Genomic DNA, 12,146 nt, shown 5'->3' with positions numbered 1-12,146 from the left:
TCACAGCAGAGCCCAGGTGGAAAATGGTGCAGACAATGCAACCGAAAGCCCCCTTATCCTGTTCCTTTCGTCCCTTCCCTTTGTCTCCCATCATTATCTTCTTTCAGGTTCTCCACCAGCGTCTTCTGCAAAATATGTTTTTGTCATTTAATATGGGGTGGGCCAAAAAGTTCGTTTTGGGTGTTACGGAAAAACTGGAACGGACTCTTTAGCCAACCCAGTATATTCTTTTGAACGTCATGCTTTTTTCTGATCTGTGTAATCCTGAGATACTTTGTCATATGCGCCGCCTCCCACAGTCGAGAAATATTGCATTCTACGGATGCTCCGAGGCGTTGCATTTAGTCTTGCATGCCTGAGTACCTGAGAGACAAAGAGAGCTAGAATGGGATTAGGAAATAAATGAACGTTTAAATGAGTAAAAAGATTGATTAATGAATGAAGATTGAGGGAAACAAAATTTCTCTCAGCTTAAGCAAGTACTGAGCAAGAGGATGAATGGTAGCTTCTACAATCCTGGATAGATAAGCCTGAGGAAGAGACAGCAGGAGTGTCATGCAGTACTAGTCATGTGGGGTAATTACATGGAATTTAGAAAATTCATGACCGTAATGATCATTAAAAAATCTCAAATTGGGAGTATATATTAGATGGATAGCAAAGCTTCCGAGTGGTAGTGTCTTCATGAAAACTCAGCTGTGCTTAAAATAAACATTTCCCCATCTCCCTTAGGTTAGCCTAATGCCTTTCAATTTTCATCTGCAGAAAGTTCTTTCTAAAAATCTCCCTTAAATCTCATATGCTGCAGCCTAAACCAGTTGGTCCTGCTGGAAACTGCTTTATCACCTCTGCACTTCTCACCCAGGACCCAGCATGGGCTGACTTATTTTCCCCTAGACATTAACCGTGGCAAACCCTGTACTGCTTTCCCTGTGAATGCTTGCCTTGGCTACACTTTGCACAAAAATTACATTCCTTTTCTTTGATGGTGCTAAAAATGTTTTCCCACTTCTGCCCACGTGATTGATGCTAATAATTAAGTGATTTATTTTGGGGTTTCCCAAGAAGGTACCCGGTAACTTTGGGAAATTGCTTATCCTGTGTGAGCCTGTTTTCTAACCTAGAAAAAAATATGTCAATGCCATCTTTGGGTATTTAGTACTAAATATTAGAGATAATATATGTAAAACACCTTGTATTGCAATGGGTCCATGTAAACACTCAATAGGGGTAGCTTTTGTTCTTATTATAAATTGTATTTATTGGTATATATCCCAACTTCTTCACTAGATTTATATTCTCCAAAGTGCTTAGCATGTAGCACATGCTCAGTTAGTGGGTTGTTGAATCAATAATGGAATAAACTAAGAAGTAGTGCCAATTAATATTAACTACAGAACATGCATCCACAGGGGCGCCCCTGTCTGGCAAAGTACAGGTCCACCCTGGCATATTGGGCAAGGCTGGTGTGTTATCAGAACCACCCCATCCCAAAGTCCAGAAGGCCCGTTCTAGATCCAGGTTGGTACTAAAGTCCTCTGAGGTTAGACTGTGTATAAGTGCTCCCTGGAAAACTCGAATCTACTGTAAAACAGAGGAAAACTGCATTGCTCCCTGATTTTATCATGACTTTAAAATACCAAAAGCAAACTTTCACATATCAGAAAGGATTTATTGTGCACCATATACCAGCAAATTTATAGTAAGCAGGAAGTGAGTTCCTAAAAAAAGAGCCAACTGCCAAGGTACTGATGCATCTGAGTCTGTGCTCCCCAAATGTAAAGGATGACAGCACTGTCGTAATGAGAGCAGCTACCACGTGTGTGTGTGTGTGTGTGTGTGTGTGTGTGTGTGTGTGATTCCTCGTGGTCACAACAGCCCGTAGGAGCTGGATCTGATTTTCCCATTTCACTGGAGGGGAACTGGAGCTCGGTGGACCAGCTCCCTCAGGGTTGTGGGCGGGGAACTGTCTTGCCTGGTTGGCCCCTGACAGCATCTGCCTCGTTCCCGGCAGCACAGAGATTGGGGGCCTCTGGGGACAGGAACGTGGGCACAGAAATCTACCAGAGACAACCGCTCACCTGTGGCAGGAGCCAGAGCCTCTGCCCTGAGCCTGCTGTCAGCCTCCTAACACATCCTGGAGTCAGGATTCAGCCTTGACTGTGGTCTCTCCTCTTTCACCCACAACCGGCCCTTCACGTTCAAACACAAAACTTCCTAGCTGGTTTCAGGAGGATGAAGCAGTCATCCAGATACAGTATTTCTGGGTACATGAATGATAAGAAGTAAAAGCATGATATTCTCTGATTACTGGTAAAGATGTTTAGTTACCCCATAGTATTTTGTGATACAGGTAGTCAAATTAGAGCTTGAATATTGGAGGATACAAACTGAGTTAGGTGTTTACATGACATGTTCGCTGCTCCATTGGATGTACACCTTTAGGTTATTCTTAGATTTTTAAGGTGTTTTTTTTTTTTTTTGGCCTCACAGCATATGGGATCTTAGTTCCCCGACCAGGGATCGAACCCAAGCCCTCTGCGTTGGAAGCGCAGAGTCTTAACCACTGGACCACCAGGGAAGTCCTTTAGATTTTTAAGTTTTTTAGATTGTGAAAACCGTATTGCTGATGACTGTACCTGTAATGTCTGCTGACCGGTGTCTATGGTCTGGCACCTGAGATCTTCGCAAAGGACAATATAAAAGAAACTTAACCTGAGTGTGTTCAGTGAAAGGAGAATGTCTCTATTCAGCTTTTCAATAGTGGATGTATGTCTGTTGCAATGACAGTACAGCCCTGATGTATCACCCTAAACTGACGCCTGTGCTCTCATTTTTATACAAACCAGTGCCTTTGGCTGCCCGTATTCGGACATGAACTTGAAAAAGGAGGCAACGCTTCACGATCGTCTGCGAGAACAAACACAGTCAAACGTGGACTCAGACTCTGCACATTCAAAATCGAAAAACCTCTGTAGTTTGAACTTCAATGGAAAACATGAAAAGGTGAAGAGCCAGTCCAGGTAAGGAACTTCTGAAAATGTGAACCAGAGAGTAAAGTGTGTAGAACAGAAAAGAACAAACTTGTGGGTAATAATAGTTTCTTGTGTTTCTTCAAAATCTTTCTTTATTCTGTATATTATTGTGTTCACTGGCTCATAGAATTCATCTAAGCCTTGACATTTATTTGAAAAATATTTTTTCTTACTTCATCCTCAAAAATTTGAATTTACCTCTAAGTGTAGATATTACATGTAGGCAACAGAAAGCAAATCTCACGTGTAAATTCTGTAAGACTCCCTGTATCTCTGGAGTCATCTCACAGGTGGCATCTCTCTGGGCACGTGGCCCAGTGTTCGCATCCTCTTGGTCCCATCAGGATCCCCTCGCTCACCTGGTACTTGTCATCTTTAATCCAAAAGTCCCTCAGGTACGATTTCCTTACTCTGAATAGTTCCTGTTTTGATTTATCAATGGCACATCATCCTTTTGTTCCTAAATGTAAACTTATGACTTTAAGGATCAGTTCTCAATTTTTATTTACTTATAATCATTTTCTGAGAAGCTACAGATGCAACCTTATTTGCTCTTTTTTAACCTAAATGAGTAAATAAATAACATTTTAAGATAAAAGTTTCATCCTCCATGCTGGGAATTATAAACACAGGAGAATCTAATTACAAGTAAACAACTGGAGACCAGACGGAGATGGAGCCATGAAAGGCTCGGCAGAGGTGAGAAGTGGGTGTTTTTCAGGCCCCGCTGCAGGCAGAAGGCGCTGGCACTCAAGGTTGAGCTTTCCAGGAGCTGCTATGGGAGGGGCTGCTGGTTCTCCGGACCACCATCACCCACCCCCGGCCCCCCACAGCCCTCGCCCAGCCCTGCCCTTCCCGTTCAGCACGTGGGAGAGGAATGTGCACGCCTCTATGCGAGGGCAGACTTTCCAGGAACCCCTTTCTGCCCTTTCACCCTTCAGTCCCAGCGTGGATGCTCCTTTACTGCCAAGGTCTGTTCACTGGGAGAGTTTGGCTCCTAGGACACACTTTTCACGTGGAGTTTACATCCTGGACTGTGCCTTTTTTTCTTTTTATAGAGCATCTAGGCGACGTTGCATTTTCGTTAAGCAGCTGATTTTGATCGTGGTCGCTGTGCACGGGGCCACCCGTCACCCTCCACAGCGCGCGCCCCATCCTCTTCCTCCGGGTACCGCGCAGCCCCTCTGCCGCATGTTATCTTGGTTTTCTCCTTTGCTGTACACCCACTCCTCTTGCCGGAACTGTACGGGGTCTAGTTTTTCTTTACTGCTTTTCACACCCACACCATTTACAACTTCAAGTGGCTGAGAGCTCGAACAGCTTTTCCATTTCCTAGTTGAGGGAGTTTTTTCTTTTTTTTTTTAAACTGTCTTCCAGGGAACAGCGCTTGTTTATTCCAGAGACCAGTGCATCCATTTGCTGTTACTCTTTTTGTTCTGTTATCTTTCTTCCCCCCAAATAAAAACTCAGCCTCTCTTGTGAACATTTTAGACATTCATCCCCAATGTCAAAAGTCAGAGAGAATAAACAGCTCTTTGAACTGTTTTAAAAAACGATGACTCCGTCGTGTTCTCTCGGAGGTGAGCCCGGCCTTTCTCTTCAGCACAGGTGTACGGCTCCCCCGTCCCTAACTCGCTTTTCAATACATCGTTGTGTGCTTTACCGTTTTGAGGGGTTTTTGCACTGAAATGTGTCAAATAAGCATAATTACTACAGATGGAAAAAGCAGAGAATGTTAGTTGATAACCAAGCAAAACAATTACACATGATCCTATTCTGTCAGATCCTGTTTCATGAATGCACAGAGCTGTGTGAGCGGCTGCGCGGAAGAGGGGGAGCCTCACGGTCCACATCTCGAATTGTTAAGCCTTCTTTTTCTTTCACATCCCAAGACCAAAGCCATTCTTGCACTCCAATCCCCGTCCTCTTTTTTTTTAAACCAGTCGTCACAACAAAACGATGTTCGGGTCAAGTGGTCTTGGCAGTAGTACTCACTTTGACCTGCTTCCTTCCCCATGACCTCCTGTTCACGGTCCAGAATTCCAGCTCAAAGACAAAAAGAACAAGGAAATCGACAAGGAAGAATATGTAGGCTAATGATGAGCAGCTAAAATTTATTTCAGCTCTTCTCACAGTTTACTTGTGGTAATCTCCTGAGGCTGCCTCTCCTCTAACCCAAACCTCTGCTGTTAAAATCACAAGATACCGTGTACAGGTGGAGGAGAATGTTTAAATCCCATCTCTCCTCTTCTACATGCTGAGGAAAAATAATTTGTGGTTGGCGCGTGTCCAAGGATAGACAAGGGGGTGAAATGAGTGAAAATCAGGTCTTTAATTTCCTCTGGCGTCCAGTGCATCCATGGTCTCTGAGCCCTGGACAGGCCTGCCCTAACTTCTTACACAAGCAACGCTGTCACCTTAGCATCTCCAGGCTTCTTGCAATGCCAGTGCAAAATATAAAATTATCTCTTGACCTTCTTACAAAATCAATTAGATGCTGCCCCAAAGTTTAGGGAATTGTGTATTTTCCTTAACTGCATCCCAGTTTTGTGTTTAGTTTTAAAAAGCATGTTTGTTCTCATGTTAATCTTTGGAGAGGGAGTTATTATTAGTAAATTTTAAGTCTCCATGACTTAGCAGTGGAAATAGTCTGTTTATGTTCACATTTTCTTAGTAGAGGGTCATGTTATGAATTCGAGTGCATTATATGCTACTAAATGTTTATAGGATTCATCTTCACAGTAGTACGATTGCATGTTAATATAAGTTTAAATAGTCAGATTCACGTTAGGTCGCCATTACTGAAAAACTATTATGCTGTGGGCTTCCCTGGTGGCGCAGTGGTTGAGAGTCCGCCTGCCGATGCAGGGGACACGGGTTCGTGCCCCGGTCTGGAAAGATCCCACATGCCACGGGGCGGCTGGGCCCGTGAGCCATGGCCGCTGAGCCTGCGTGTCTGGAGCCTCTGCTCCGCAACGGGAGGGGCCACAACAGTGAGAGGCCCGCATACCGCAAAACAAACAAACAAACAAACAAAAAACTGTTATGCTGTAAATATATTCCCTCTTTTGGTGCTAGTAGAGTGATTAGTACTATATTCATGGTGCATTAAACGGAGGCAAATGACCTTAACACTTGAGCATCTTTCATCTGGGAACGTACTCTAGGGTGGATATGTTAATTTGTTTGACAGTTTATAGTCTTCAGATACATTACCTTTAAAGTTTCCCATAATCTTGTGATTTAGGCAAAACAGACATTATTGTCATTATATTGTATGTTGTATATACATATATACAACTATATATATGTTGTATATATAGTATTGTCACTTATTGATGAAGAAGTAGAGGTTCTTACTAGTAGCTAATCCAGGACATAGGTCTTCCAGTTAAGTCCAGCATATTCTTAGTTCAGTAAACTCATAATGGCAACAAGAGATTTATCAACAGTAATACTAATACTGATATCATACACTTATTAGCTTGTGCTGCAAAGCATTGTGGTGAGCAATTCACATACATGGTCTTGGGAATTTTATTTCATCCTCACAACAACTCTGGTTTTATAACGTAGGCACCTGGAGGTTCAGAGAGGTTAGGCAAAGCGTGCAGGACCACACAGATAATTAGTAGACGAGGGTGGGGTCTGAGTCCAGAACTACCTGACCCTAAATCCTATACATGTTTTCAATGGCATCAGGCTGGCAAAAGGATGGCAGTTGGAGGCTCTGAAGATGCCTGGCTGGGTTTATGTTTAGACTTTCTGCTGCTCTTCAGGATTCTCAGGGTCATCTTGTGAGGCATTTATTTCTTATTTTGTGAACACAGAACTACTGAAGGGGAAGAATCTCAACCATGTTTGCCCCAAACTGTTTATTCTTATGTATACTATATAATGCAAGTCTTCCACCTGAACACGTTTCTTTGTAATAGGTACTAAAGGCTTCGATCTGCAACGGGGGAATAAAATTATACTCATCAGACAGTTTCATCATAAGAAAATTACTTGAAATGCAGCTGCCCCCCCGCGCCCTATATTACGTTAGCTGGCTTCCCCGGGCCTGTGTAGGACATTTTGTCCAGTCCCCTTCCCCATCCACCTGGGTATTCTTTAATAACAACTTCTGCCTCTAATTTACACAGTCGGCAGGACCATTAGTTAAAAAAGCTGTCATATTCAATCACGGCTATTAAGAAAACCTAAGAAAATGCCTAATATAGCTCACTTTGTTTTTCATAATGCCTGCCATATTATAAATTTTACGTACTTCCCAAAGGCCTATATTGACAATAAAAATGGCTGGGAGAGATTATGGTCATCGCAGAGAATGGCAGGCAGTGGAGTAGTTCCTTAATGATCCTCGTAAGAAACTGCTCAGCTATGAGCCAACTAGCTTGTTTGCACGACTCAGATTACCTTCTATGAGGTCCGTTCTCAGAATTTAACCAGTGTTAGCCGGTTGTTTCGTGTATGAACCTTCCAAGTCCTTAAAGAGGTTTCCTTGAGCCCGTCAGCCTTTGATCTTGCTCCTTCCCATGTAAATTCTCTGCTTTCGGAGGCCAAGCCTCTGGGCGTCCACTCACGCCCTGTCACCATCCGCAGTCGTGTTCTTCCTCCTGCGCGGGTGCCTTTGTTCCCATTCTTCCTGCCTCCTCTACTCCTGCTGCGTGTTCTCTTCTCCAAGGCTCATCTCTGTCTTGAAACTTTCCACAGCAGTTCAGCCCGTGTGAGCTTCTTGACCTTAGAGATGGTGTTTTACACATCTGTGTATTTTTCACGTCTAGTTCAATGCCTGACGCTTAGCCGGTACTTGACAAAGCAAATAGATGTTGAGCACCCGTGCGGTGCCAGGACTCCGCTGGGCCCTGGGGTGTGGATCGGATGAGAGCGAGGCCCCTTCCTTGTGCTTTGGGTCTGCTCCACGCTTTGTGTCTCCTTGAGCCTTTTTGATACTTGTTTTGCACATGTGCCTTATTTTCTCAAAAAGATTGGAGGCTGCTAAGGAGCGAGAAGCAGTTCTTATTATGCTTGCATTTTTCCTTCACCACTGTTCGCATTATAGTTCTTAGTGAATCGTAGTTGACTGATTCAGGTACAAACATACATTTGTTTTCCCATAACAGTCTCAATGTCTTTACCTGTAAAATGAATACAATATCCGAGGCTTAGGTTTTTGAACAGAGGTGTATAGATGCAGATAGATAGAGATGTATGACTGGGCCTGGAACATAGTAGAAACTATTGAAATAATAATTCCATATCTTTCTTCCATTTTTTATAAAACTTGTTGATCTTAAAGTCTTGCAGTTGGACTGGTTCTAGCTGTGTCTGTAGCACACATCTTTGCACCAAACATAGAAATTTAGCCCTTTGTTTATTTATTCGGAACTAAAGTAAACTCCTTAATCAAGTGAGCAGTGATCAAAACACTGGGACACCCAGGGTCCTCAGGGTCTGTGGAGGACTGTGGTTGGACAGGAAGCCCCCGGCCATCCGGACAGCCCCCTCCCACTCCATACTTCCAGCTGGACTCTGAGGGACCTCCAGCCAAGTGTGACGATCCTGGAGCTCTACAGTTGGAAAAGGACTCAGAAGGTTATCTCATCCAACTTCTACAACAGAGAAATAAGGTTGTTAAAGTCAAGCATTTAGTCCCTTATTGACACTGTCATTAGTGGCAGCCCCGAGCCCTCTGACCCCGGGTCATTGCTCTGCTCACCATCCCATCCCTCCTCCTCCCCCAGAGTGAGGTCAGAACAGAGCCGTTTTATGGCGTTATAAATAACTGAACAGCACGTACCTCCCTGAATTCAGGATCCGGACCATAGCCGTTCATTTATTCATCATTTATCCATTGAACAAACCCTTAGAAAGGCACTGTTCCAAACTCCAGTGAGACAGCAGTTAAGAAAACAGACTAAAATCCTTGTTCTGTTCTTTTTTTTTTTTTGCGGTACGTGGGCCTCTCACTGCCGCGGCCTCTCCCTTTGCGGAGCACAGGCTCCGGACGCGCAGGCTCAGCAGCCACGGCTCACGGGCCCAGCCGCTGCGCGGTACGTGGGATCTTCCTGGACTGGGGCACAAACCTGCATCCCCTGCACCGGCAGGCGGACTCTCAACCACTGCGCCACCAGGAAAGCCCTAAAATCCTTGTTCTTATTAAGCTTTCACTTAGTGGTACGAAAACCCACGCTGGTAAGTGGCGGGATGAGGATCCGAACTCAGGCAGGACGGCTCGTCCCCGCAACCCAGGCACTGAGCTAGTTCACTCATGGCACTGATGTTTCTTCATCCAGCGGGTACGTGCGGAGCGTCTGCTGTGGCCCAGGGGTCCTGTCCCTGCGGGGAGCGTATTTTCAGGGAGAGGAGGCGGAGGAGGGAAAACAAAGATAAACCAAATGGAAGAGAGACTTACAGACTGTGGTAACTGACAAGGAGTGAAAGGGGACCTTGGTCTCAGCAGTTACGCACCTTAAATTCTTGGAGACCCTAGGCAGATCCAGGCCATTAAGACAAGTTAAAGGGTTCTGTTGACTGTTTTGCAAATTGAAACCGAAACCAGCCTGTCAAAGATCAGCTCAGGGGTGTAGACGGAAGCTGTGATGCGATGAAAGGACCTGGCCTCCTGGATTCCACTTGCCTCTGTGCCTCTGGCACCTTCATTGTAGTCTTGTGTTTCTAAACAAATTTATAGTCTTGCTAAAATGTGATAAAATAACCAGTGTATGCCTTAGAAAGATCTTTTAAAATGTCCTTCTATGCTGATTTTCATGAGGCATTTTATGATTTATTGTGGATCTCTGGATTTCTGGAATCCTGCCTTGGCTCAGGCCCTTAGTAATTAAATGCTGAGAACAGTGTGTGCTAAAGTGTCTGTGGTTTCTTCCGTCAAGGAAATATTGGTGTTCCCAATCCCCAGAAAAACAAAACTTTGTTGCCTAAGCAACAGTGGGCATTTTTTCTCATCCACATACTTCATCTGGCTTTAAAATAATTATTTTCTATTTATTGTAAATAGCAAAGTTGTGGCATTTAATGTCAGTTTTTTCTTATAACTAAAGCAATGCTTGTGTATTATAGGAATATTAGAAAATATAGATTAGTAAGAAAAAATAAAAGTTGAAAACATTATTAATACTCAGGTGTTTTCCTATCAAACAGCATAACTTGTAGTCTTATAAAAATATGATAAAATTCGCACTGCAGTAATTCAGGTAATATAGAAGTTTTTAAGAATAATAATTTCTCACTCTCCACTCCTTAACTCTAATGCTGCATCCCAAGGTTACTTGTGTGAATAGATTTTCATGTTCTTTTCTACTCTTTTTCTGTTTACATTTACATACAGATATGCAGATACACATTCACTCTTTTTTTTTAACATCTTTATTGGAGTATAATTGCCGTACAATGTTGTGTTAGTTGCTGCTGTATAACAAAGTGAATCAGCTATTTGCATACATACATCCCCATATCCCCTCCCTCTTGTGTCCCCCTCCCACCCTCCCAATCCCACCCCTCTAGGTGGTCACAAAGCACCGAGCTGATCTCCCTGTGCTATGCAGCTGCTTCCCACTAGCTAGCTATTTTACATTTGGTAGTGTATGTATGTCCATGCCACTCTCTTATTTCGTCCCAGCTTACCCTTCCCCCTCCCCGTGTCCTCAAGTCCATTCTCTACGTCTGCGTCTTTATTCCTGTCCTGACCCTAGGTTCTTCAGAGACATTTTTTTTTTTAGATTCCATATATATGTGTTAGCATACGGTATTTGTTTTTCTCTTTCTGACTTACTTTACTCTGTATGACAGATTCTAGGTCCATCCACCTCACTACAAATAACTCAATTTCGGTTTTTTTTATGGCTGTCACTCTTTTTTTTAAAATTACATTATTTTTTGTTAATGTTTCTTTGAAGGTTAGCTTGTATCACTCTGGACAGCTTATAATATAACCCTGTTGAACACGGAGGAAGAATGCTGTGTTCCTGAAAGTTTAACACAGGAGCAAACCTTTAAAGCACCCAGACATTCAACACTGAGGCTTTAATAACATACACACATATTTTATCCCAAGTTCACAATGGAGTTCTGAACAAGGCACCTGTAAATAAGTCAGCATTTATGACCAGAAGGAAAATACTCTGGTCTTGGACTTTTATTTTTATACGGAAAAGTTATAAAGACCTAAGCAACTAAGTCTACCCACAAAGAAAAAACAAATTTGCCTTCTTCCTTATGGAAAGCCATGTGAAAACATTAATTGTTGGCTCAAAGAAAGTCTGACGATAAAAGATATTAGCTCAAAAATATGTCTTATTTATTTGACCACCTGTCATGAATAATTTGCCATGTCAACACAGGTGGATTCAATGCACTGTTTTTAATAACTATCATATTCCATAGTGTGGACGAACTTATTCACCTCATTCCCCTATTGACAGGTATTTAGGTTGTTTCCAGTATTTTTCCTCTTATAAATAATGCTGCAGTAAACATTTTCACAAGTATGCATATCGTTTATTGATGCTTTATAATGCAGTATTCGTTAAAGTTTAATTACCTTTTATTGACAAACTAAACATATCATATGAATTCTTCTTTCTGTTGGTGGAGTCTTGCAGGTCCTCGATCCATTTGCTTTACTGTAAATAAGTTCACATTTACCCACGTCCTTACACACGAGAGCACATAGGTGTGGATGCACATAGGAAGCGTGTGCGGTACTCGTAACCTGCCCACAGCCTGCACCCCAGCTCATCACCCTCCAGCCCCACCACTGATTCTTCTTACTCCCACCCTCCATGTGTCTGTGCCTTTGCAGGGTCCCTCTCTGCACATCACTCAGTAAAACTTGCTTCGAGGCCTGGTTCAAGCTCATGTCCTCCTGAAGGTGTTCTCTCACCTCTCGGACCTTTAAAGCAGAAAACCCTCTCTTTGTGACTCCATCGTGGTTTCTTCCTCTCTTCCTTGCGGCCCTTCTCTCAGTCTGCTCTGTGTGAAGGTAGGCGGTGGACACACCTGTATCCTCAGATAGATTATGTCTCTTGGTGACAGACACCACCTCGGCCGAATGTGACACCTGCAGGTAGGAAAAGCTCAAAGAAATGT

The 12,146-nt window shown here is 43.2% G+C and overlaps 1 protein-coding gene across 1 annotated transcript in view; it reads left to right on the top strand.

Moving 5' to 3' along the window:
- The window catches only part of L3MBTL4 (L3MBTL histone methyl-lysine binding protein 4), a 304,117-nt gene that overhangs the window by 199,964 nt on the left and 92,007 nt on the right, over nt 1-12,146 (top strand). The window contains exon 14 of the mRNA XM_030836653.2: nt 2,850-3,023. Coding sequence (XP_030692513.2) covers nt 2,850-3,023 — 174 coding nt within the window. The remainder of the gene's footprint in view (nt 1-2,849; nt 3,024-12,146) is intronic.

Source organism: Globicephala melas, chromosome 13 (assembly GCF_963455315.2).
Source record: "Globicephala melas chromosome 13, mGloMel1.2, whole genome shotgun sequence".
NCBI lineage: Eukaryota > Metazoa > Chordata > Mammalia > Artiodactyla > Delphinidae > Globicephala > Globicephala melas.
This window is presented reverse-complemented; position numbering and strand designations above follow the sequence as displayed.